This window comes from Cardiocondyla obscurior, linkage group LG05 (genome assembly GCF_019399895.1).
Source record: "Cardiocondyla obscurior isolate alpha-2009 linkage group LG05, Cobs3.1, whole genome shotgun sequence".
Classification (NCBI taxonomy): Eukaryota; Metazoa; Arthropoda; class Insecta; order Hymenoptera; family Formicidae; genus Cardiocondyla; species Cardiocondyla obscurior.
The window spans coordinates 3,128,161-3,155,440 of NC_091868.1; the positions used below are offsets into that span (position 1 = coordinate 3,128,161).

Below are 27,280 nucleotides of genomic sequence, written 5' to 3' on the forward strand. Positions count from 1 at the left end.
AGGGAATTATTATAGTTTCCCTAATTTAACAGCGATACTCTGATCAGATAAATTCGAGAACATGACGAAGCGTTGAGAAATCGCGTCGCGTGTGCGATATACGTATACATAATATATAGAAACGACGAGGAGATTTAACGGCAATTTAATATGGTAGTCGATTATTAAACGTAGCGTTTGAAATCTAAGTTGTTGTAAAATCGAACTTGTTGTGTAACACTAACTCGCGGCGCTTTATTACAGAAGCAAACAAATCGAATATATTTCCCGAAAGAAAATATTCGATCAGCACTGTTCTATTATTTTAGAATGCGCGAGCACGATTTGGAAATAAATTTATATATAAAATTGTAGAAAAATATATTTCACGCGAGCTCAGGAAATCTGTCGGGAAAAATATTCACGATCGGCATTCATTCATACAGTAAACTGTAAACAATATATAATTTAAACCGAATAGTACAATCGTAATGTTATTTCTTTTTCCCTCCCCACAGCCTCCCCACGAAGATAAAAAAAATGATCGGGTATCGTCATTTCGCGCGTGAGATGTCATCATTCCCTCATCGCCAATATTTTAATTATAAGTATCAAAATATAATTTCGTTAAGATTAATTTAATTTTTATTTTTTCATTGTTAACGTTGCGTGTGCATTTAATTTTTTTTTTAATATATGCATGTGTATGATGCGCGGCTATTCATCTTGGGTTTTCCACATAAAGCTGTTAACTAGAAAGGCTTATAGTTAGCTAATCTTCACGAGTATACATGGACGTGACGTGAGTCATCGCCTGGGTATCGCTGTCATAGATTGCATCAATATTTATGCCGTGCCGTTGCATCGCGCGGGTGTGTGCACGCGCGCAGATTTGTGCATGTTATTTCGCGCTAAAACAAAAGCTAATTTATACGCGTCAAATTTTTTTCCCGGCCAAGTTACTCCCGCGTTTTACGGCACCCATCGCATCGCTACTTGCGCTCGGACAAATATACGTATGTATATATATTAATAAAAGTACATTCAGCAAAGTAATCGTGTAATATTTGATTAACTAGAAGGATTATTATTGCGCCAAAATTCGCGACGACTTTCTTTAATAATAATTTCATTAAAAAATTCAGAATGCCAGTTATAATATTTAATACGCGACACGAATATCGTTCGAGATTAATGATACGTCATTAAAATTGCTCTCACAGGCACGTTCTATCGAGGCAGCCGCTCATCGATATTCCCCGCGGTTATATATACATATATAAAGGTACATTTTTCTGCAGGCCACGTCGCGAAATTGTTGCTGACCTTTTCGGATTACTTGCTCGCCGATAAACGATCGAACGTTGTAACGAACGATCTTTAACCGAGAAGTATTTCAAACGAGTGGCGTTTAAAACTTGCGGTAAGCGACTTCTGCGCTTCGGTAATGATACGAATATAATCGATTCGCATTGTCAAATCTTTTTCGATTTTCGCAGAGAGCTTTTTTTTCCCCGCAAGCGAGGAGAATCGCGAGAGACTTTCGAAGTAAATAATGCAATTCGAAACGGCAGGCTATTAAAATTTAAAGTGAATTAAAATTAAATGGTTCGATTCTTTTACGGCAGAACTACATCGCGGGTCTTTATAGAAATCCTTGTTCGTCATTAATTCGCTGTATGTTGCAGGGTTGAGCCTCGCTCTCTTATTTAATGTTTACTTCGTGCACGTCAATATGTGATTACTCTGATGCGTACACAGTTATGTACACATTAAATGTGCAACTGGTTTTGCGTGCACGTTATATTGCCTTATTAATCTATGCCTTATCCTATTTATTAAACGGTCGAACAAGCGACAGTGCGAAAAGCCATTATTCGTAATTAATGCGCGCAGCGCAGGGAAAGTAACGAGCGCGTATCGATTAGATAAAAATGGAGTGCGAAAATGCGGTTACGCCCGAGTTACCTGACAATATTCCGCGACAATATTTATCTGCCTCATGCTAACGACAAGCGGTTATCTCGCGGAGTAATATGATGGGCGGTTAGGACCGGTTGGCAGCGATGCCGATCGGCGCTAACCTCGATTAATTAAATTTTGTTACTTCATCTACGGGGTGTACCGCAACGATTATTTTAACGACGGCGGATCCGGTGGTAATTTTTCTTCGGCTACGTAAGACGAGTGCGAGCGTGGCGTACAGTGTGATGCTGCTGCCCGGTTACAGCGATGAGGAATATCGTATGCGAATTGTTTTTGTTTTACGAGGAGGACAAGCGGTAGCGAGCCTGAGAGACGCGAGTCGATAAACCTCCCGTTCGAAAGTCTTGAAACTAGGACCGCGGCGCGATTAGTTTCGAGCCAGTTTCCCCGCACTAAAACCGATCGGCTTTTCAGTGAAAACAAAAAGAAAAAAAAAGAAAGAAAAAAGAAGCGACTAATATAAACACCGAGACGCTTAATCGTCTGATATTAGAATCGTTAAACAGGCCATAACGAATAATTATCCTGGAATTTTTCCCCCCGAAAGAAAAGCCTAGGCCGCCGGATTCGGATCCTCGGATAATTGTGATCGAGATTAAAGGTATCTCTTCTGGGGCACCGTGTATATCTTAATTGGACCGCTGACAAGATGGAAACAGGGATCACCATTAAGAATCGGTTAAGACTGTCAGCGCGATTTATCGCGAAGGGAAAACTCTGTCCCGTTTCCGTCGTCACGTTCGGCTCGATCGGTCGTCGTGTCACGCGATTAGTGGCAGAACGAGATTAATCAGACCCGCGCGGGGGACAAAAAAAAAAAGGGAAGGAAAGAAACGCTCGTAAAACGAACAAAACGGCGCGCCTTGTATCTCGGGCTGTTGGGTAGTTTCCGGGATAGTTATTTGCACGCGGGGAGAAAGAGAAACAGAGAGAAAGAGAGAGAACAAGGGTGGCTGCACGATTGTTCACCACGAATTCCGGCGCGTGAATGTCACACAGCCGCCCCTTTCATTCACGTCTCCGTTATCTCGTGATACCGCTGCCTTCCGATTGCGCAGTAAACACTACTGAAGGCGCGTCTCCTTCTTTTTTTTTTTTTTCGCAGGTGTTGTGCATCCTTGGGCGATACCGACACACACACCGCCACGAAGACTCCGAGCGAGAGAACCACGAGGAAGAAAAAAAAAAAAAGCGACAAGTACCTTAGATAAGTGCCTTTCGATGCTAGAAACGCAGCTGTCGAGACGAATCCGACCATCCTTCGGCGGCTGTTGCGCCGTGGATCATCGGGCTCGTGACAGGAGAGACGAGTGCGAGCGCGTCGCAACAGAAACGGAAGAGCCTCGAAAATATTCCGGCGAGTGTACGAAGTCGAAAAAAGTTTCGGGGAATATACTATAGCGGGAGTCGACAATGTTTATCTGGCCGTGCTCAGCTCGGCGCGGCGCGACCTTCCAGGAATTGCCGCCGCTCGAGCGCGAGGCATTTTATGAACCTCCACCGTTTTCGACAACAAATGGAACTCGCTCGCCACGGTAACGTGGGAGGGAGGAGGGGGGGTTATACGGGGAAGGTAGCTCGCGCGCGCCATCCCTTACTTTTTATCAAATATTCCGCGGATAAGAGCGTCCCGCAATCCGGTTTTAAACCGTAATACCTTCATGACCCAGAAATTTGATGAATTTGTAAAACGTAATGCGGCGTTTACCGCGGAATAAAGGGGGTTCCTGGGGTGATCCAAAAGCGTTTGTACGCGACGGAGAATTTATTGATCTCGTTGTCGATGTGCGAAACTACTCGCGCGGGGGGCTTCAGAAAATTTGTAGAATTTATATGTACGCGTTTCCGTATGTTTGATCGTGCAGTATACACAATTTAATATCTTTTTCCAATTACGACCGCAAACTCCGCGTCGTCCCGCCTCGCTCGCGCTCTTGTTTTCGACGTGCCGCGGGCGAGACAATTCCCGGAAGATAAACAAGCCCGCGCGCGCGCTCGGCACTAAGTAATCTCTCGGAAATTTTTTCGACCTCTCGCTACCACGGGCGAGTCTTCCGAGATCTATCTCTTCGTTTTACGGGCGATTTGATTTCTTTTACAACAATATTCCGGGGGAGTCTCGCAGTATTTACTTAGGGCAGGTGCGAGGCGGAACGCGAAAATCCGAAGGCCGGCTACGATTATATGCAATTCACGGTGATTCGCTTACCTGGGTTCCGTTCTCGAGCAAGCTCGCTTGGGCAGCGTTCCTCTCGCCGCTCTGGGTATCGAACGAGGCTGCTTTTCCAGTCGGTGACACGAGCCCAACCAAATCACGGTTTGTTTCCGCTTATTCGCCGGATGTCGATGAGACAGATCGATGCTCGTACTCGCGTCACTAAGGGCCGAATCGTTTCAGCGCCTTCGTAACTTCACTTGCCGCACGAAAATATATCCCGCGTTTATTTATTTGGTTAAAGAACATAAACTTAAAAAAAGTATAAGAAAACGCAGACGCGCGTTCGCCTAGCGGATATGTTACCGGTGAATATGGCGGCGGAAGAATCGACCCTAAATGTAAATCATCGGCAGAGGCGTGACGCGACTCGCGAGTCTCGTAGCCGCGTGGTCGATGGCCATCGCCCGGCTGTGCCGGCGACGAGCCGTTTAGACGCCCGATGTTGCGAGAGCCGGTCTCGGTCAGGGAACAAAGCCGGCTCTGCACCGCGAAGCCCGCGATAACAATTAAATCAAACGCGACGAGAAACCAACACGTCGCGGCGTATCTCGACGAGTTCTTTTTATGCAAATTACGCGATTCTCATCTATAGCCGACATTACCATCGTCTTGCCGCTCGGCGTTCGACATTTTATTTACACCGTGCCGATGCTCAGTTGACGCCGAAGGGGACCAAACGAACCTATTTTACGTCGTCGAGTTTGAAAACGTCTTCTCGTATCAAATAGGCGGGATGTAAAGAGTCAATGTACACGCACCGTCAGGTAATAGCGTTCGTGGTGCTGCGACGGCGGCCTGCGTACGTGATCTTGACGTTGTGTGCGACGAATCTCACGTAAAGCGCGCGCGTAGATGTGCCATGGAGCACCGGTTACCGAGGACAGAGGGGAACTACTACATCTCTCGTACTCGGCGGTCGAAGGAGTGAGGGAAGTCACGTACGCCAGCCGCCGCCGCCGCTCGTCGTAGCAAATTCCATGTGCTTTTTAGCGTACGTTTACGTAAAAATTTTGTACATAAACAGGGTCACCATTAATGATTCATTCGCTCTGATTTTACCATCGTATCGAGTATTTTTAATTACTGCTTGCGACGCGTCCGCATTGCGATCGCGAGTAAAGATAGCTATTAACGAAGCTGTATAATTTTCGTTAGAGAATCCGATTAGCAAAACTAATTAAAGAAGGTCTTAGGAACGAGATGTGTACAAAGGCTTCCATGTAAAATTATAATTATAACGCGTATAATATGTACATTAAATATCCAGCAAACTTGTTACCGTTTCCAGCGCGCGGCGGACACTTAACGCGCGCGAAATATATTTAAGTATATAAATTAATTTATCGCTCGGCGGATTAATCGTTCGATTGCATATCGGCGGAGATATTCGGGCGTGCTTGAAGCACGATTCCAGCATCCCGTTGCTAGCGCGGAGTCGCCGCAGGGGAAGCGGAAACACGAAGGCGACCGAGCACGGACGAAGAGCCGCGTGGCGTTTACAGGAAAATCTGTTCGTGGCAGGTCCAGGGTATTTCAAACGGAGAAGAAGATAGCGTTGAAATCGAATTCTCGAGCCGTGCTTCTTGATTTTGCAGGTAGCGTTGCGGCCAGCGCGAATGCCGTCCAGAGCACCGCAAATCGAGTGATCGAGTTGAACATTTAATTTTGGAACGTCAGCTCAAAATATCGAGATCTTTTGTCGGCATACAAAAGTATTCGGTAATATTAACGTAGGCGTCGCGACGCGCAATGAGGATACGTCGAAAGCGTCGATGAAAAATCGAAAATCGAGTGTCTCGCAAAATTTGAAACGGTCACCCGGGTTATAATTGCAAGCGTGACGGATCCGTTCGCGCGGCTTATCGTCTGGATAATAAATCGGACGATATCGAACAGTGATTTATTTACGAGCCTCGAATCCGACACGCTCCCTCCACATCTTCATCTCGATTCGCGGAATACAGTTATCTCCGAGCTCGTACTTTCTCTGGCGCCATCATTGAAATTTTCATCGCGCGGAGGGGGCGAGTGCAACGCGCGAAATGTCAATAAAGCTCCACGCTGAAACTTATCTTTTTAATAATAAATCGGGCAGTAACGCCGAATGGACCCTCCTCTCGGCGATTCCGTCTAAGAATATTGTCGTCGAGCATCGCGATTCAAATCGAGACCGAAAATAAAACGATGCACTTTTCTCGCGGATCGAAAACGCGAAGCCGAGCCGTACTTTTGCAGATTTTCGTTTAAATTTAATCGACCCCGACCAGTCTCGAAACCCAGCGGTGTAATCGATTCCTTTCGTCGTGTTCCACGCGCGAAGAACAGAGTCCTTGGAAGACGAGTATTTTATATTAGAAAAATGTTGAAATAAAACCCTCCCTCCCCGATCTTACCTAATAATTCGCCCGCGAGCTGATGAGCGAACTCGAATCGTCTTTAGAAAAAAAGTGCCTCCGGATTGAAAGAATAAAGGAATTAGCTTTTTGTTTAACGGGGGCCCGGCAAGCGGAACTCCGCTCGTCCCCGAGATAGCTCCGGCGAATCTTAAACGGCGAAAAAAGGTCGTTTCGTCTCTAACAGTTTTCCGAGACGGAGGGATAAAAAAAAACCCCGTTTCGCCCGGATCACCCTGTACATGAGCATGGGTTTAGTTCTCCCGGGTGTCGCTGGTGGCGTTGGACGGTGGAGTAAATATGAAAGCGCTTGCGTACCTCCGCTTCAGTCGTGGATCGGCCTTTGCGTTGGTGACGTCGTTTTACGCTCGGTTTTTTCCCGCCGTCACCGTCGCTGCTACGTCACGTAGCGCTCGCTTGTTTCGCCTTCTTCTGTTTTCGTTTTTCGCGCTAGCACGACGCTGCGACGAGCCGCGTCCACGGACCGACGGGTCAGTGCTTTACGGCGAGTGACACGGTCGTTTCGCGGACTGGTGATAAAACATCGATCGTGGATCGCGGCCTCCACCGCGCGTAGGAGATGGATCATCGGAGAAGGCAGCGGCGCGCGCGCGACTAGTTGACCGCGAGAACTCGGATTATTCTCCCCCTCGCCGTAGCGTCCGCGGAACGGACACTCGCCGTCGCGACGATGCGCGCATCGATCAATCCGTGAGGGAGCAGAGGCTCGCCGAAGAGACCCTGTGGGCTTCACGCCGTCCGTCGCGGACAGTTACGCTCGTCGCGATTATCGGTAACGGATACGACGCTGACGCGAAGGAATAAGAGAAGGGAAATGGATATTCGCCGCCGCTCTCGACCCCGCGCAATGGCAGACGCGGTCGCGGACCGGCCGCGACGTGCGTGCCGTCTGAAGTAGGCAACGAGAGCCAAGTGATCCGACGGCAAACGAACGGTATACTTCCGTGTACGACGCGTGTGCGGGCGTGCGCGCGCGGCCGCGCGCGTTAAGACGCGGCGCCAAAAAGTATTCGCGGAGTGTGCTCGTGAGGTGCCGGTAGGAGGAGAGAAGAAGGAAGGAAGGAAGGAAAGGAAACCGTCCGTCAACGTGGCGACTCGCCGCTGAAACGAGATCGACAGCGTCGGCCGACGGCCCGATGACGCGCGAGTGTTGATCCTCCGACCCTAACCCCCCTCGGAGCCTCCGGTGGTGTGCGCGAAACGCGTGTGCGATCCTCGGACAAGCACGACGGGGAAGAAAAAGGGTACGACGCGCAACGGGGGCAGCCCTCGGATACATTAATGAAGATGTGCCGCGGATTGATCGATCGGTTGCTCCTGCTAGCGGCGTTCGGCATCACGGTCCAAGGTACGTGATTTCTCTCTTTCACCCCCTTCCCGCCCCCGTTCTCGCTCATCCGAGCGGCGTTTCTACTTTCCCTCTTCGCCCTTTCCCCCTCTGTCGCCACCCCTCGGGCTTTCCCCCTGGCGTGCTTTTACGGTCCATCGTGCCCCGCGCGCGCGTCGCGCCGTGCGTAAATAATATTGTATATACAGGGTGTTCCCGTCGCACGCCGCTCGACGTCGTTTAAGCGAAATTCCCCGCTTTTCCCACGGAAAATTCCCTCTTCGCCGCGCCCCGTCGATCGCGTTTAGAACAGATGCGAGCGCGAATTGCTCTCCCGAAAGCGCCAGAACGGTTCGATTCAGCGTCGCGCTCTCCGACGGCGGTGGTGAATCCTATTCGCATAAATTGATTTGCCAGCGCCCGCCCTCCCGTTGTTTCGCCGTCGATCGTCGCTCCGCCGAATCCGTGCAAATCGAGTTCGCGCGTAACGAGAGCGCGCACGGCACTCAAGTGTCACGGTTAAAGTCACCGGGGGAAAATGGACCCGTTAACGGCGCGTTCTTGTTGCCAGGTTGACGGGGAGTATTCTCGAAGCGTCGTTTCCCCTCGCGAGAGACACGTCGATATCTCGCGCGTTTGATCTCTCAAGTATTTATTTTATGCAAGTAGATTAACTCGCGCATTACGTCGACGTAGTCAAACATTTGCGTTTTAGATAAACCGGGGGAGATAAGATTCGTGCGGGCATCAAGCGGGACGGGAAACCAAGGGGAAAGAGATGACGATTTACGTCTCGATTGTAACAAACGGATAAATTTTTCGCCGCTCTCCCTGATGCAGGGAAAGGCGAAAAATGCAGGGATCGGGGAGGGAGAAAGGGAGGCTGCGCCGGGGCGAGATAAACTGTTCCCTCGGTTTCCGACGACCCGGGCTGCGATATCGGTTACACGTAATTAGTCGCAATGTAGGACGAACTGCAATTTGCGAGGAGCAACCGCCCCGTTGTATACTTTTACCGCGGCGTCACGGCGCGCGTACTTTTATTATTAATTGCATCGGAGTCGCGCAACAAATAATATATACATATATATAATTGATTAAACTGCATAGCAACTTTTAATCGTTTAAACGGGGAACGATTATTAAAGACTTCCGAAGGGCGTTTCGATTCGCGGCCTCTATTAATGTCTACGCACCGGTGTCATTTCGCCCGAAATCAATTCCGTTAACCCTCAATTACTTTGATGGAGGCGCATCTGACCCCGCCGGCAGCAGATAGCTCGTGAGATATCGCTTTTATCTTGAACTCTGACTCGTTATATTGCCCAGATGATTTTCACTTTTTTCCCCCCTCTCCCGCCGTGTCTCTAATTAGCGGGCGAGTTCGCTTCCTTTGAGAATGACACACGCGGGTTTCGACGGGTGAGTTTATTAAATCCCACTACGCCCGTCGCCGGTTTTTCCGCCGAAAAACGCTTTATTAATCAAAGCGCAGACCGATTATTCGCGGCGGCTGCACGGCTATTAATTACCGAGCCGACTCGGGTTTTTTTTTGTTTTTTTTTTTTTGTTTTGTTTTTTTAAATTGTTACGAAAAGAATCCGCGACGTCGTCCGGAGAAATCGCATTGCAGCGCGTTTACGTCGGTTCGCGCCGCGGTCGCGAAAATCGCCGGGAACGAAGCTTCTGGCGTGGCAAATTGCTTTTTGAAAATCCGCGTAATAGAAAACGCGGCGAATAAGCCGCCGATGGCAGTGCCCCGCTATGTTTTGAAATCGCGCGTTTATGCCGCCATCTCGTTCAAAAATGATTCCCGTATATTCGGAACGTGTGGCGGCATTCGTTCGCGCGCGGTGTTACACGGCGCGTTTTATCGCCACCGATATCGGCTGCTGGGAGAAAAACAAGATTCAACGAATATTAAGGGAAAGTTCTGACGGACGGGTTATTTATTTTAGTAGTTTCCGCGCAGCAACCGCCTAAAAATAGACGACGGCGCCGAAAACGCGGTAGGCTCTTTCCCCGTGCTCTATTTTTGTTTGCGACGCGATGTTTATCGTTATTCAAGCAAAACCCCGAGCCTCCATTCTTATGCGTCCACCGGCATTGTGCTCCGCGCGCACATAGACAAGGCATTTGGTTTTCAAAACATTTCGCGTCTCTCCCTCGCCGCAGTTGTTCTCTGTTTTTTTTTTCTTTTTTTCTTTTTTTCTTTTTTTAAGGAGATGCCGTCTCGTCGCGGACCACGAACGCAAATTATGCGTTAACGAAATTAAATGTAGCTTCTCTCCCTCCTGTTACACGCCGGGAGATACGTGGCTCGAGTGTTTAAACCACAGTTTCGCTCGGAAGAATTTGCATTCGCGTATTCGTTATCGTTTGATCGGGAAAAATATATATAAAAATTTCTTTTTTTTCCCTTCCATAAATTAAATGGGCTTTCCCCGTCTTGTTGGTACGCGGCTCTATTTCGCGAATTGGGCGAGGTAATATTCATCGCTCGGGCAACTATTTGTATTTCCTTAAGGAGGCATGCCGCGAGCTCGCTGGACGTTAATATTGATTTCCCCGTAATTATGCGCGTGTGCTGGAAATAAGGGCGGGCGGCACGCGACGATTATGTTAAAGGCACGTTGGACAATGTGTAAATGATAAATTGAGCCAAGTTTATCCCGCAACTACTCGCGCAATTCCACAAGTATCTCCCTTTCTCTCTCTTTCTCTCCTTTCTCTTCCGCGGAGTGCTTTGATCACGTTGACTACCTCGTTTCCGCGTTCGTCTTTTTAATTCGCGATTTTTCTAATTCTCCCACAGCCGCCGCTCACCTTTTACTTTACCGAGTCCTAGTATAATTGCCGCCGTGTTATTGGTTATTACGTGGCGCCGAGGCGATCCGTCGTCGTCGGTCGGAAACACGTTTTAAATGGCCATTACGGCGATTGATCCCTCTCGCACGCCGCGATTAATCTCCTTCAATCGCCGCCGCGACGACAATGCGTACCGAGGGAGAAAAAGGGAGGGAAAAAAAGAAAAAAAAAAAAGAAAAAGGAGAAAACCCGTGGCTTACAACGAGAAGAAAAGCTGTCTCTGCTTTCGCAGGTGTCCGTACACGCTGACGCGCGCACGTAAGAAGCTATCCAGGCTCCTCCGACTATTCATGCTCCCTTAGAGATCCTTTTCACACAGGAGGTTCTCTCTTTCAGCCTCGCGCCATATTTACCGGTTCCCAAACAGCAGGCGCGTATAAGCGAGGATGTACAAGTGACAGTTTTATAAGACGCGAGTTAAATGCGCATCCCGGTTCTTACGGTGAGGCTTACGATCGGGATTCTCTAATAATATGCTAGAAAGCGCCGCGCGGAAAGAGAGGTAGTTGAAACGCGAGAGAGTAGTTTGCTTGAGCGCAGTAACCGGGAATAGTTTAATTGAACTGCTTTCGCGGAAAGCATTTCTTTAACGCGCCAGAAAAATCCGTAAATTTCAGGTTTATTTTTTTTTAAGTTATACTTGCTTTAAATTATAGGGTATAAAACACGCGTGTCACCGTCCTTCGTCTCGGACGTTCTCGACGAAACTAGCCCGCGAGTAGGAAATTTCGTCCACGTACGGTGGCCGTTCGCTCGCATGTGTGAACGCCGGCGCCGAAATTTTCGCATCGCATAACTTTACGAGGCATTTTCCCGGCCGCGAGCCGGCGCCGCCGCCGATACCAGGGCTCTCCCCCAGCCTTTTACGTCGCGGCAGAGACATAAAATACATTTACCGTGCGTTTTTGCCTCCACCTCGTGGAAGCCCACCCGGCATACTTGCGATGAAAGTGTTAGCGAACTAGAAACCGTCGTCGCGCACCGCCAACTAGGCGTGGTTACCTGCAGCGTCGCGATCCGCGGCATTCCGCGTATCGTCGCAATAAATTGTCGTCTTAATCACGCCAGCGCGTTTAGCGTTAACGTCGGGCACCACGCGCGGTGCGAAAAATGCTCCTGAAACCGTCCGGACTTACCGTCGGAACAAGATAAAGCCATTAGAACGAGAGAGAAATATCTCCGGTCGAGAGCCATCCTTTTGGCCTAGACATTTTCCCCCGGCGTCTGCGTTACGTTTAATAAGCTACGATATTAGGCTTCGGGCATTTAAAAAGATTTAAATTACTGCGCTGACAATCGATTGTCAATTTGACGACCGCTTCCTGCCGAACGGAAACTCTGACCAGACCGGACGAGTCGCGAGTTATACTCGTCGCCGGGTCGTCAAAGGTTACCGCGGATGTGCGGTTAACAGCGAGACGCAACGAGGGAGGCGAGGCAACGCTCCGTGAACCAGTTCCGACTTTATCGATGCACCCGCACTCTCGGGATATCGCGTATACGCGGCCGGTGAAACAAAAACGGCACGCGGATGAATAATTTATGACGAAGACGACCACCAGTAGGTTGCCGACTCTTTGCTCTCTCTCTCTCTCTTCCCCCCGTCGTTGTGTCAAACGACAACGAACGCGGACGCGTACACACGAATAATTAATCACCATCTATAGTAGGAATCTAAAGATAGTGTTTCGCGACTGACTGACGTGTACATATGGTCTTTGTTCCGCGGTTCGCTCGGCTCGCTCGTAAAAACAGCACGTGGATAACGCCGAGAGTTTCGAGTCCGCGAGGCTACGGCGCACACGGCAGTCTAAAAAAGAGAAAGAGTATCTCCTCGTTCGATGAAAGCGTCACTTGGCGTAAACGGCCGCCCCTCTGCCGCGCGCTGGGTCCTTTTTGCTCGACATTGATATCCGTGATATGCAATTAAGCCACGTCGAACGGCGTGACAAAGTTCAACGAAGCTCGCCATTTGCTCGTACAATTTCACGCGCTCGCTCGTAATAATAGGGACCATTAATCGGATTCAACGTACAAAGCGGTAATCAATTAAATTTGGAAAAAAAAATTAACGCGATATTTTGATGAATTAAATATATATGTAATAAAAAAAAGAACTCGACGCTACAGCTAATAAGTGCGATACCGATAATAATAGAAAGCTGAAGCGTATCTCGATAGAGCCACTTTGTCAACCGCATCGCGCCCGACCGGCTGGCATAATGACAGATATTATAAATCGATCGTATTCCATATACAGTCTATAGAAGTTGGGTATAGTTTGAATTATGAAACAACTGCAGAGTTCTCTATTCACGTTACTGATTAACTTGGTTAGTTAGGTCCATTTCCGTCCAGGCAGCGAATAGGAAATAGACCTGATGAAATTACACGACCTTCGTTGTTAAAGATCCGATTATCGCATATAAATGTACGCGATATGTATTGCGACGCGAAAATGTAACAGGCACGGAGCACGACTCGTTTTAATGCATTATGAATAATTAATTCCGTAAAACGCTCAACATTAATGTTTGTAAAGTCGATTTTTGTTTTTAATCCGAAATATAATTTAATTAATTTTACCAAGTACAACCTTTGAAAATATTTAATAAGGTAAGGGCTCGCCCATTGATACTTTTCAAATAAAGTTCACTTCGGCGGAATATTGAGTTTTCATAATATAATTTTATTTTAATAACAATTTTAAAAAATTATATGCAGAATTCTCTTAAAAATCTGAAATCCGTCCTCGGCTACGGAGCTTATTTGAGGTAATAAAAAATTTAAGGGCGCAGAAAAATATTGAAAAACCTTTGCATTTAAATGAGAGAAATCGATAAAACAGTAACGACGGTTTTATTTCTACTATTTTTTGCGAGACAGGGTAATATTTTAAAAATAAAGTTTAAATACATTCGCGACGACAGATCTGGAGCGTTCAGACCGTTCAATCGATTAGACGATACACTATCGGGGAATTCGATGCAAATCTCGCGAAACACCGTGTACGGTGAATACCGAGACACGAATGAACACGGCGGAGAGGGATAACGGAATGGGACGGCTGCATGTTGTCTTTCGCATATTGCGGCGTCCACGAGAGGAATGTTAGTTACTTCGTCACACACTCGACCCGTCCCCTCGCACCTTAGCACGTGTGCGCGAGTGCATCGAGCACTCCAATGAGATATGCCGCGTGTCGTTAGGATGCATTCTCGCGTCCCGACTCTTCTTTTTTTTTTGTCCTCTCTTTTTCGCTTTCTTTTTCTCCTTTTTTTTTCGCTCACTCCCTTTTTTACTCGCCATCTGCCATTCGCACTCGCCCGCGTCGCCGGCGAGGAATCCGAATGAAGACTAAAAAGGGCTGATCAGAACTTGCTCGAAGGCAGGGCCCTTCTCGCGCGGAATGACAAGTGACTTCGCGTTATCTTTCACGGGCCGCGACACGTACGCGCGAGGGGGATACGCGTGTCGTTCTGGCACCCCGGCGAATTCGGGCCCTGGAAATTAATCGCGGAGATTACACGTTCGAGAATCGAAATCGACGGCGTTCTGTATCGCTTAACGCATCGCAGCATGCGGTCGCGTTTATCGCGATATTTCTCTTTCAGATTTTTTTTTGTTTTTTTTTTCTTTTTTTTTTGTTTGGTTTTGTATCAATTCTCCCCCCGACGATAACTCGTACAAATCTTTCCTGACACACTTTCATCGGAGTATAATAAAAAGTTTAAGTATATTTTTATTGATAAAAAAAAATTTTTTTGATAGATTGATTTCGAGACTGTCCGAATATTTGCCGTCTGATTAAATGACACATGATACGCTGTCCATTTAATAAAGGTATTGTTTGGCCAGGCCGAGCGGGCGGTCGATGTCGCCGGCGGAGTGACGTAAAAAAAAAAAAACTTGCTGAGAACGCGATTTTACGTTTCACGACGTGGCGGTGGTCGTTAAATAAACTGTTAGTGCAGTCTAGCGAGCGCACGGTGAAACTTTCCTACCGCAAACACCTCCGTCGTTCTCTCGTTCGAGATTTAATGGGAGAACGAAGGTGACGGACTTTGAAGGGCGGGCCGTCAGACGAGCGGCGCGGATTTTCAGTTATTTCATACGGTACAAAAGCGAGACTTGAGCGCGCTTTAACCGGTGGAATGTAAAACAGCGTCGGGGACTTTCGCGCCCGCGAGTACGACAAATCCGAGAATGTAAAGCAGGCAACGGCGGATCTTGTCTCTGCCTTGGGCGGTGAAGCACCTCGTCGTCGTACCGAGGACAAGAAAACGTCCGCCTCGTTTATTTGACGCGACCCCGCCGTCAGTAATTTGATTCACTCCGGTAATAGGACCAGTATTTGCACTGGCAAAAGTCGGAAATGTACACGGTAGTTTTTATTAAACGCGCCCATCAAATTCTGTTCCGGCGCAAAAAAAAAATATACGCTCTTATTCTCCAGCGGACGGTTGCACACAAGATACGGTTTCATAATTTTAATCAACTTTGTATTAAGATGGACCTACGTTATTCCCGCGCTTCAACGGTAATTCAATTTCATGCCTAATTTCCGCGATATTTAGCGGCAAATTTTCCGGCGTTCCAGGCAACATCGTATTATTTCCGAAATAATTGCGACGAGGCGCTCCTCGCCGGCCCGAGCAGCGCGGACGATTTTCCACGAGTACGCGCTTTTGACTTCCCGCCAATTAAAATAGACGTTCGGAAAACGGCTTATTTCCAGGGCTGGAAACTCACCGCGTCGCGCCGCGCTGGTCGTTTGCGGCGCGCTACGCGTTGAAAGAAAGCTCTGTCTAAAGTAGCGCGCGATTAGGACGAGAGAAAGAGAGAAAATTGAGAGCGAGCGAAAGGGGGAAGAGGAGGAAAGAGCGCCCGTGACACGTATGACACATCAAAGAGACTAATTTAACGAAACGGGGCTACGAGTCCGGGATACCGCGACAGGAATCGGCTGTTCGCGGCGCAACAGCTTACGTTTTGTTGCCGGCCGCGCGTAACGACGTCGACGACGACGACGATGATGAGTGACCGAGAGATCGCAGAAGATCGCGCGCGATATATCGGACAAAGGAGTTCGTTGTTCGCGAGCGCGTTGCAGGCCTTCCACGCCGCTCGAGCGCCGAGATGTTTTCTGAACTTCGCCCGGCGAGGAGCCGGAGAAACCCGGCGTGAGAGCGCGTTCTCTCTTCCTCCATTCCCTCCCTCCCTCCCTCGCTCCCTTCGCCCATCTCATTTCTCTTTCTCTCGTTGCGCGCCACTCTTCTGCAAGAGGTATTTCCGTCAGAGTAGTTTCGCCGTCGCCTTCCGAAAGGGCGTATTAGGTCCTATTATTTCGCGCGAGTACCATTACGGATATAATACAGCGCCGGGCCCGGGCCTCTCTATCAAGATTGAACGCGTACACAGATGGCCCGTATGAATGCATCGGGAGAGAGAGAGAGAAAACAGTAGCCGCGGAAGAGAGGCACAAAGGAAACTGGCGTGGCGGCCTGAAAATTTCACCGCGGTTAGATAGAGATCGTAGCAATATCGTTAAGCGAGAAGCGAATGCGTAAGTGTGTCTTTTGATTCGCCGCTTCCTCTCCATCGATCCGTTAATAGAAGTTGCCTAATCCGCATTCGAATTTCCTCGGTAGCAAAGAAAAAAAAAGAGAGAGAGAAAAAAAAAAAAATTTCTCTCACGTTGCGAGATCTCGGGCTGAATCTCTATTCAAGCTAAGCGCATTTGTACTTGCGTCGTTATCCGCGCTACCTCTAGCGATAATAATGAGCCTGCCGCGTTACAATGTATGTTACTTCAACCCAATAACCGCGCAATAAACCGAGCGACAATTTTCAACGTCAGGCAACTCCCGCGATTAAACGTTCCATTAACTTTCCGCATAGCGTTGCGGTCGAGAGCGAAGTAATCCCTTCGCGTACGGCGACATTCTTGAGAAGGGTAGAGTCTCGATATTCCAAGATCATCTTGTTATTGCGCTATTATACCCTGTCGCTCGCGATTAGGGCGCATTTAATATTCGATGTTGCGCGCCGCTCTGTCGCGACAGACAATTTCGATGCTGGCACACGCGGCTGGTTGGCGGGCTAGATGGCTGGCTTTGGCTGGCTGCTTGGCAGGCAGACTGACTGACTCTCTGTCTCTCGTCCAGAGAGAAAGAGAGAGAGAGAGAAGAGAGAGAGTACGGGCGTCTTACCCGGCGCGGATACAGCGCGGCAGGACTCGTGAAAGATGTACGGCCCGAAGGTGTCTTCGACCCCGTTAAGTTCCCTTTCTCGACCGTAAAGGCCGAAGATGTGGGGTGCGAGAAGAGAATCGCAAGGGGGAAAACGCACGATCGATAAGAGCGCCTCGTAAGACAATTTCTTCTGGGGCGGCGAGATAGCGAGACAGAGATAGATAAAGAGAGAGAGAAAGAGAAAACCGGGAGCGAGGGAAGCGGCTTCTTTCTACCCATCGCCATTTTAGGTACAGGTGTATGCGTGCGCGCGCACGGGAGGAAAGGGCGAGAGGGTGCGAGAGGAGCAGGCGAAATGGTTGAGGTTCGGCGTGGGCGGAAGGGAAGAGATGAGCTTCCCTCCGCTCGCACGGCGCGGGAAAGGGCCCCTTTTGCGAGGAACGGTCGTACGTTAGTTCTCCCTGAAACGGTCTTATTTTTTTATAAGTTTCGGCGACCCTGTCGAAGGAGTCCCGAAGGGTGCGCGCCGCGAGATTCCGTCCCTTCGTCAACGAACCAACGGCAACTGTGCGCACACAAGACACCCTTCCTGAGAACGTGACTGCTCTTTATACCGGGTGATTTTGGCCACGTCGATCGTTAGATATTCGCCGAGATAGCACGAGAATAAAGTACAAAAAGCATGGAAAATAAATCGATACGTATAAGATAAATTATATATATATATATATATATATATATATATATATATATATATATATATATATATATATATATATATATATATAGAGAGAGAGAGAGAGAGAGAGAGAAAGGAAGAGAACGATTGAAATGTATTTAAATTTGATAAATTTTTCAAAAATATATACGGAAAATAAAAGAAAACATCGATATTTTTACGTTACAACAAATCATTCGTTTATACCGCGTGTACTGCAAGTTTTATTTTATTTGCACGAATGTCGGCCTGCACGCTCGGCTTCCAAAAGTCCCTCATTTTTCGCAGATTATCATTTCGTCGCGCATTAGCTGTGCACTTCGTTCTGTCTCAGCCGTTATTCAGCTAGCAATCGATGAACTTGAGCACGGATTTAAAGCTCTCTACGCGCGTCCCAGGTATCGATAATACGCAATCAGAGGGTATTGGTATCCGTAATACGCAATTGAGTACGGGCACGAGTATTTCGAAGCCCGTAGTAGGCATCGGTAATCGATATCGGGTAGATATCAACCGCCACTTTGAATTCTTTTGACTGAAGTTTCGCAGTTTTTTATGCGCCCGTCGTACGTACCGTGATTTGTGTGACGCGCGTATTCGACGATGTAAAACAATATTTCAATTAATCATCTCCGCGCGATATCGTCAGCCAAAGTACAATGAATCGCGGCGCGGTAGACTCCTCCTCCCTCCTGCGCCGTAAATAGCGATATCAAGGGAATAATTACTCATGTATAGATAGCAAAATCTCACTCTCACTCTCATTCTCGCCCCTCCCCACATATTTTTCTCACTTTAATTTTCATAGAATTCCAGCGAACGAGAAAGACTTAAAGCGCGGTCCTAATTGTCAAATTAATCAAAATTAAATATTCAACGTCCATTACCACTATTCTTATCTAAAATTTAATCGCGCGGAAACGTGACGTCTAATTAACTTTTTGAGTGCCAGATTCTATTGTCATTTTTCACGGCAAAAAAATATCAGACCCTTTACCCTTGGTCAGTTTCAGTATAAATATTTCAACTCCTTCTTTCTCCTACTCTCGCTTTTTTTTTCCCTTTTTTTTTTCCTCTCTCAGCCTAAGGCTATGAAATAACATCATTTTACCCGAAAGAACAACGTCAGCGGCGCTGGCATTTTCCGCAAAAAATTCCGACGGGGGAATTCCGATATCTTTTGCAAGGATTATTATCCTATGCAAAACGTCGATTATCGGACATCACTTATAGCCCGCTATATTATTATGATTGACATAATGTTATTAGCTGGAAGAATCAATTAAAAGCATCGAGTTCATATACTGTTATAAATAAACGAATCCGTTAATTGCGCCATGAAAAATTAATCTTTAACGAGATAGATCCGCTGACAGGTCGATAAAGCGAAAGCAATTTTTCCAAAGCGGATCTTCCGCTTAAATCTAATTGCGCGCGACGCGCGGCGCATACCGCCGTCGCCTTTTCTTCCACTTGTTCTCGGAGAAATCAGCCCGTTCGTTAGCGGGACGACGTAGCCGCGCGACCGTAATAATTTCAGACGCACAAAAGAAGATAACGATCGAGAAGTGGAGCTAACCCGGAGGCCACCGAGAGAGCCGCCGCCGCCACCAAATTAAAATCACACTAAACTACCGGCAGCGTTGTAATTAAGTATTTCTGTGGTAAAAGATCCTTTGGAAGCTTGCCGAGAGAAAGAGAATTATCTCTCTCTCTCTCTCGCCTCTTTTCTTTCCGTCCGTCTGCCTCTTTCATTCCGCAATCCCCCGATGCACCCACGCGCACGCACACGTGCGTGCAATCGCACGCATTTAGCTGCGAAGCCGGTCTTCGCATCTCTTTCTTTCGGTTCGCGCGCGCGTGAAATGCGCGCGCCGAGTCATCGCGCAAATATTCCACCGGTGGTGGGTATGGTAGCCACCGTCGTCGTCATCGGGCTGAAATGGAAAGAGGGAAAGAAAAGAGAGAGGTCGAAACTGCCATAACGTCAATCTGCGAGGGCACTCCAAATGTCCTCCTTCCCTCCGTAGATCGATCTAACGGCCGGCTCGCCCGGTCTTTCTTTAGCCTCTTCCCACTTCAGACTTGCCTCCCCGTGGCAGAACAAGGGAGGAAATGGCGAATTAGAGCGAATGGGAATGATAAGCGCCAGCGAGAGCATGGCGGAGAGGAGAGGTGGGATCGGAGAGATGGAGTGAGATAGCGGGCCGGAGCCACCAAACCGACGGTAAATCAATACTGACATCGCGGTCGTGACGCCATACGCCAAGTCATCAGGCGAACAACGAGTAGAATGGCTATTAAGACTAGTACCGCCAACGGCCGTTGGGAAAACACTCGCCGTATCGCGCGTGTCATTATTTCGGGATTAATGTTACCCCATCCGATTTGATTACGTCGTGATATTCCTCGCCGCTCGAAACGGAGGAACGTCTCTTAAAGATTACAAAGCCGAATCGCCAGCCTGTTACAGTAAATTCGACCGGTAAAGGGGCATTTTCCAATTTTCACTTTAGCAATTGAAATTTACGGATAAGTAGGAAACGCGGAGAATTTACATGTTTGACATTACTATTCTGTCTATTCGCGAGATAAAAATGACAAAATTTCGTTCGCGCGCGATATTCAGAGAATTCAAGTCGCTTGAATCATCCGGATATTCCAATATCAGGCCCAGCGATATCCAAATATCGGAGTACGTCCGGAATTCGGAATTGCATTTGCGAAACCCGGTAGCGATACCGTTAGATACGCCAAGTGGTATACTAGTATTGCGTTACGATTCCGCCGGAATCCTACGGAGACGGGGATGGGAGAGAAAATGTCGACTTTATTTCTACTTTACGTCGCGGCTCCGCGTCGCGGCGCGTTATTTCGGCTCCTGAGCTCGCTCGGCCGCGCGGCCTATCCGCTTTAAAAAGTTATCGATTGCCGTCCCTCGCGGCGTAAAACGCGCGGAAGTGCCCGGCGCCTGTTATGTACCGACAATGAGAATATTACGTCTCCGGCTGTCGGGAGTCGCATACGCAATTTCTTCCTGTCGGACGGATATTCCCGGCTCCGACGCGCCGCGGCCCGGCGCCGTACGTACCGCCTCGCCACGGGAGATGAGTTTGGTTTTTATCCCGACGGTAAACCTGAAGAGCTCCATTGTGCCGGACGAATCAACCCTCCATTGAATCGCGCTGCCTTCCGGCAACAAATCAACTAAATACAATAAATCGTGCTTTATTAACGAAATCCGACATTTCGGATGTCTTCGTTGCGCCACGGGGAAAACGAAGCGTAATATTGCCGCGTGGAAAATAACGCTCAAGAAGCAAGCCTGCGCCCGCGAGTAATTGCAATTCGGCGCGTGTAACGTTGACCATTTCTGGACGTACCCAAAGCGTACGATCTCGACAGCTGGGTGGGCGTTTTCAAGTGAGTCTTTCACTCGTGCTTCCGGTTGAATTAAATTAGTACGGATGAAATCTTTTGAGATAACAAGCGTTATTCCGTAATATAATTTACCAGAGTCTTTGGATCTTCGATTTGATATTCGCGGAGTTATCGGGGTGGAAGTATTACATTAACGTTGTGTCGTCGACGAGAAATAGACTGCGAATATCTCGAAAGTATTTTCTATAAAGGGAAAAAATTCACCCTTCCCCCGCTCCGTGTATACAGTTCGCGTAGCTCTCGGGTTGATACACGCTGGAAGCTGAAATGAAACGAGAAACGCCTAGGGGCGATTTAGCGCAAGAGGGCCACGAGCGAAGACTCGGCTCGTCGGCGAAATATGAAAAGTCCGTAGGCGGTTTTAATTTCGCCACGAACACCAGCCATTGTTTCCCGTCTCTCTGCACGACGCGCGCGGCGGAAACAAAAGAAAATCGCATGCGGAGCCCCGTCGGCGAGAAGTGCGGCGTGTACGCGCAGGGCTCGGCTCGAGAACGGCGATAGAGCTTGAGAGATACGCGAGAAAAAGGGCCGGGGCTCAGACTCGCCTCGATTCGAGCCGAGCCTTGGGAGAGTTCCATGGGAGAGCATCCGAGCGCGAGATACCGGGAGAACGCCGCCCCATAAATCACGTTATTTAATAGATCAACGGCGATGACATCTGTTGCGACGTAGGTGTAATGTAATTACGCGCCGCGGGCGGAAAAGAGCGAAGTTGGGCGGAGGGGTCGGAAAACAAAGTTTTCAGCGGCAGGGCGAGCGTCGGAATTAAAATTTCGCGATTGGCGCGGCAGCCGATACTGTAATCTCACCGTCGCGGGACAAAGCGGGCGCCGGCAAATTCCCGTATTCCTATGCGTAACGCAATCCGCGAATTTTGCGGCGATCGCTGCAGAAAGGGGCTAATAAATTATATTTTCCCCGGGACGTGATTTCCGCGGGATTATCCGAGTCGCGAGATCAATACATTTGCAGTTGATATTTTACATTTTAGCACGTGATCATTTTAGAGACTCTGGAAAAAAAAGGGAGAAAAAAAAAAAAAAATGAAAACGGTATTCTAGCAAAATACCGAAAAATTAATCAAAATCGGCGAAGAGGCTTTGTTCGATCTCCTCCCCCTCTGTACGTTCTACCCCCGGGCGGTACGTATTTCGTTTTAACTCTGAATTGATGAGAATTGTTGGTTTTACGAATTTGGAGCGTTTAATAAAATCAAAGCTAAATGTTTTTTCCCTTTTTTTCAACGCGAACGCGATACGAATTGCACGTCTACGTATCACAGCGGATGTCTCGTATGCGAATGTAAATGATGGATGGTACAATACTGCGACGCGAAATGAGGGTATAAACGATGAATCCGTTTATAATTGCAAATTTCATTTCATGTTTCCGTTGTGTAAAACTGCATTATTCCGCGCTTATGCAATTGGGCGCGCACGAACGCCAAGCAGTTCTTTGTTAGGTTTAATGGTGCCCATCGATTTTCGTTGGGTCTCTCGAGCAATTTCTCGTATATATTAATGCCAATAGATAGGACTCTTCCTCGTCGCGCGGGCTTGTTCAGGACAAATCAAACTCCGTGGCAAACGGGTCTCGAGTGCTATCTCTCTCTCTATCTCTCTCTCGCTCCCGCCTTCATAAACACTCGCACGGATGAACACACGCACGCGCATTTTGTCGACATACCCCTTGAGGATGGGAATGCGGTGCAGGACTTCGATTTCCAGTTAGTTAGGGCAGTTGCGATTTAAATGGCGCCATCGGAAATGGAGGAGGAAATGAACAACGCGCGTGTTACATACACGTGGCGAGTTTTCCAAGTCGCCAACATTATTGTCCCGCGTGTACCGGAGCCCTCCAGTTAGAAACGCACGCTTAATTCTTTGTTTCGATCGCTACAGCTTTTACGGAGCCTCCGTAGTCGCGCAAAGTATATATTACATATATATTTCTCATTTCTCCCTTTCCGCTTTATTTAACGCAGAGTAAAAGATTAAGATTTCATTACGTACGTTTACAAAAATCACGAGTGAGAAATCGTATCGCTCCTTTCTTTTTTAATTATTTAACTTGAGACAAGGATATAATTTTACTAAATTAATTTTAGCTTGATAAATGCCGAGGTAATATGAAGATTAAGTCTTTATTCAAAATATTCCGATTTCTTTTCTTAGTACTTGAAGCTAATCTTTCTTTTTCCCTTTTCTTTCTTAAACGCTTCCGAAGATCCCAGAGTGTTTACAGTGCATATGCATATCTACACAGCGGACCTGCACCGAGCGAATAATCGGTTAACGTCGTCGAACTCAGTCATCGATGCATAAATTATTGGCGCAGTCACGCGGATCAAGACGAATTTAGTCGTTACGCTTTACGATCTTGATCCGTCTAATATTTAAATATAGACTCGCGTAAACTAATAGCCGGTGTTTTACCGAAGTAATATCGCGATAATATCGGCTTGAAATTTTAACGACGAGCTCTTTCGCAAATTGCAAGACGGTATATATCGTGGCGAAAATAAATTCCACTTATTTTAACGATTCGAGAAGTACCACACAGATGCAATTTATTGATAAACGCGGCGTATATATACGCATACGTGACCAATATAAATCTTCGACGTTGGCGTAACCTAGCGCTATGCTGATTTATAGATATCGAGCGATTCTGCACGAGCAGCGACAGAAATCCGATTATGGCGGAACCGGCGGTGTTACACGGGAGTATTGGGCCGGGTGTATCGCGCAATTTCGAGATCCCGGAATCGAAGGAAACCCGGGGAGAAAATTCGGAAAATTGACGTAACGTAAGTTATTTGTTCGGCGCGAGGACGACTTGTTCCTCGGGCGCGGAAGCAGCGTCGTTACGGACGCCGTTCTGTTCCCGGGTTACTTTCCCGCGGACGGGCCGGGATACGTGAACGTAGTTTGTTTCGTTTGCATATAAAGCGCGTATCCGTTTCTTTTCCGAAAATGCTCGGCGCATGTTACCACTATAACATGCACCTCTGAATAATTCAAACAAAGGATTAAGCATCGTACACCCAGCGCTGCTCCACCGGATGTCTAACCGATGTTAAGAACGGCATTCGACATCCCGGGCACATTCGGATCCTCGTTTAAATTTTACGGACTTAGGGAAGTTGCATTAAACTAGAAGATCCGCGCCGAAGCATTTTGGTATGCGAGACGCCGACGTCCGTAAGTCTTCAAGCACGCGATACAAATGAAATTGTAATTAAGTGAAATACGCGAGTAATCAACCGTATAAATATCTTGGGCGCTGGCGGGCAGCAGCTGGTGTTTTTTTGAATTTTTCAGAATTTTAAGATTTTTAACGCGAGGAAATTATTACGTTCGGCGCTTAAATTCCCTTGTTTAAGTTATACGAGCGAGGAATTTCTTTTTTAAAAAATCAGAATCGTTTACCGTTTTGCATGAATAATTTATTACTCGCGTTTGTTTAAACAAAGTACTGAAAGGTCGGAAATTCTGTTTGCGTTAACCTTGCGCGACGAACGCACGAGAAAGCTAAGTGAATACACAATGGCAACGAGGCGAATGACTAGTGAATATGACGCCTGGTTGGCCTTCTACGGCGTACTCTACACACGGTGTGCCCTAGTGATAGCAAAAGTGGAAACTGGTATGATAATGAGTTGCAAACAGTACCAACCTCCTTCTATGTCGCTTAAGGGGCTCATATAACAAACGGAGACCGAGCAAATTACTCAGACATAAGGGCCAATTAAACTCTTGACAATTTAAATTTAAAGGTCAATCGCTATCTAATCATCGAGATTATACGTTTGAATCCGCTACCGGATCGAGAATAGATTGCACGATACGCTCACGTCAGATACTCGCCTTTCAAATTAAAAAAGAAAATTCCGGTAATAAAATAATAAAAAAAATTAATTAAAAAAAAAAAAAAGAGTAATTAAAAAGTTAATAAAAATTTTGCGGTTCAGGAGAAGGTAGAAGACGCAATTATACATAATCGAACTTCGATGTAAAAGTACATATAGTTGGTTATCGCTACACGATATCCAACTATACGTACCCTCTCGCTTCTGCTTAAGCGAACTCTTGTGCGCTCTCGTGTTATCGAGCTCTCCCTTTTTTATCATCCAGCTGTACGCTTTCTGATTTCGACGGGGTCTCAATTTCTTACACGAGCGAGGTTATATTGCGAAAAAGAAAAAAAAGAAAGAAAAAAAAAAAAGGGAGGAAAAAGAAAAAAGAAACCGTCCATGGCCTTTATAACGGGCTAATAATAGGTGCACCCGTGTAATTTGCTTCGTCACTTTTCTGCTTTTCTTGTACCCTCCTCCTTACTCACATTAGTGACCAGGGGATTGCACCTGCGTTTTTTTATGCCCGTGAAAATAATCGAATCTGCTAATAGTACGGTACTTACGAAAAAAAGCGGAGAGTCGGTTTCAATTATTTTTTATCGGCGACTTTGTTTGGGGAATTCGATCTCTTATAAATGTCTATATTAACAAGATTCAGTGTGCTTTTTAATTCACTCGTAATTAGAAAATTCAATCAACAATATTGGATTAAATATTTTAAAGCTACATAATTAAAGACTATTTATTTATAACTGCATTTTTTAATTTTTGTAATTTGATTTTATTTTAATTGATCACGTTACTGTGTAAAAAAAATTACTCTGATGAGAGTGAAATAACATAAAATATTCAACGACATTATCTTTAATAAATGTCTATTTATTTAATCACTTTTTTTCCCCCCCGGAAAAATTAAAAAAAAAAAAGGGAAAAAAAAACATGAAAAATTCTCTCTCGGTTTTCTCGCGCGAGCATCGATTCTCCCTGTGTAAAAGTCATCCGATTATTGGTTTCGCCTTTTAATACAGTGTACGCGGACAGGCACTTTGGCGGAGGAATGCTCTGACTAGGTAGCAGCACGGTGCACCTATCTAATAATGCGTGTAACCACAGGTAATCCGAGCCACTATCGATGACTAATACCTGCCTGTTCGTTGCCGCGCTCACACCGATGAGACGCGACGCGACGCGACAACGTTCGCGTATCCGTGTGCACGTATGCAGGCGGGCGCGCACGCACGCATAATGCATATGGACGTTCGGCGAGCGACATACACCACGGCGAACCCGAAATCTCGTGGCACGGAGATAGGACGCCAGAGGCGGCGATATTATCAAATTATATACCTGCACTACGTATACACCGGCGGCCAATAATTCATCCATAATTCAGTTATCTAAATAGGACACCCGCGCCACACATGCACGTGCGTGTGACTTTCGCGCTGGCCGCCCCGCGCACCGCGAGTCGCGCACGTGCATGTGCGCGTGGATATGCCCGTCAAAGCGACGCGCTGGATGCACGAGCGTATACGCGATCGTCTCTGGTAGCTGTCAGAGCGAAAAACCGCCGCGGTACTATCCCATCCCGCTGGACGTCGTGATTGTGCAGTCTCGTGACGCCCGAGCCTCTATCGGAACACCATCACGCTTTTTACTAACGTCGCGATACTATCACCGCTAGCGGTAGTTGTAGAATTTTTAATTATGTCGGAAGTTAACCATTTACGCGGCGATTTGTTGATCTTTTTCTTCGTTTTTCCTAATTTTTTTTTTTTTATAACTAATGTAGTTTGCGCTACGTGCGGAATATACGCGAGAGACGATTTCTGCGCAAAGGGAAATTTTAAAAGAAACACGAGGACGAGAGAATTGTTTCTACAAAAAAAAAAAAAAAAAAAAAAACAGAGGAACGTGAAAGCCCAGCGCCGGCATAAAAATTCGCTAATAACTCGCGCGGTATAATAAATATAATTGTAAATAATTGTTTTTATTTTATCCGTTTTTACGTCGCCGCCAGATTATTCGATATTATTGTGATGCATAATTCGTATACGTTCGTTATTTATAAAATGTCACGGCGAGATGCTGCGTAATATTAGCCGAGCCGGAAAACGTTGTATAGGGTGTCACGGCAAATCGGTTTATGATTTGTTTACACCGCGTTGATGAAAACACATGTTGTATCGCATTCATCAATAAATCACTCCCTCCGCCCACGCATAAAAACGAGAATAATTGAATTAAAATTAATTAATGCTAGAAATGCGATC

At 47.0% G+C, this 27,280-nt stretch overlaps 2 protein-coding genes across 4 annotated transcripts in view; one reads left to right on the plus strand and one right to left on the minus strand.

Annotated features, from left to right (window-relative positions):
* Positions 1 to 27,280, minus strand: part of LOC139102640 (uncharacterized) — a 132,826-nt gene that overhangs the window by 31,581 nt on the left and 73,965 nt on the right. The window lies entirely within an intron of this gene.
* Positions 6,812 to 27,280, plus strand: part of LOC139102638 (roundabout homolog 2) — a 91,832-nt gene continuing 71,363 nt past the window's right edge. Inside the window, exon 1 of the mRNA XM_070656703.1 lies at positions 6,812 to 7,945. Within this exon, the coding sequence (XP_070512804.1) occupies positions 7,879 to 7,945 (67 nt within the window). The 5' untranslated portion in view covers positions 6,812 to 7,878. The remainder of the gene's footprint in view (positions 7,946 to 27,280) is intronic.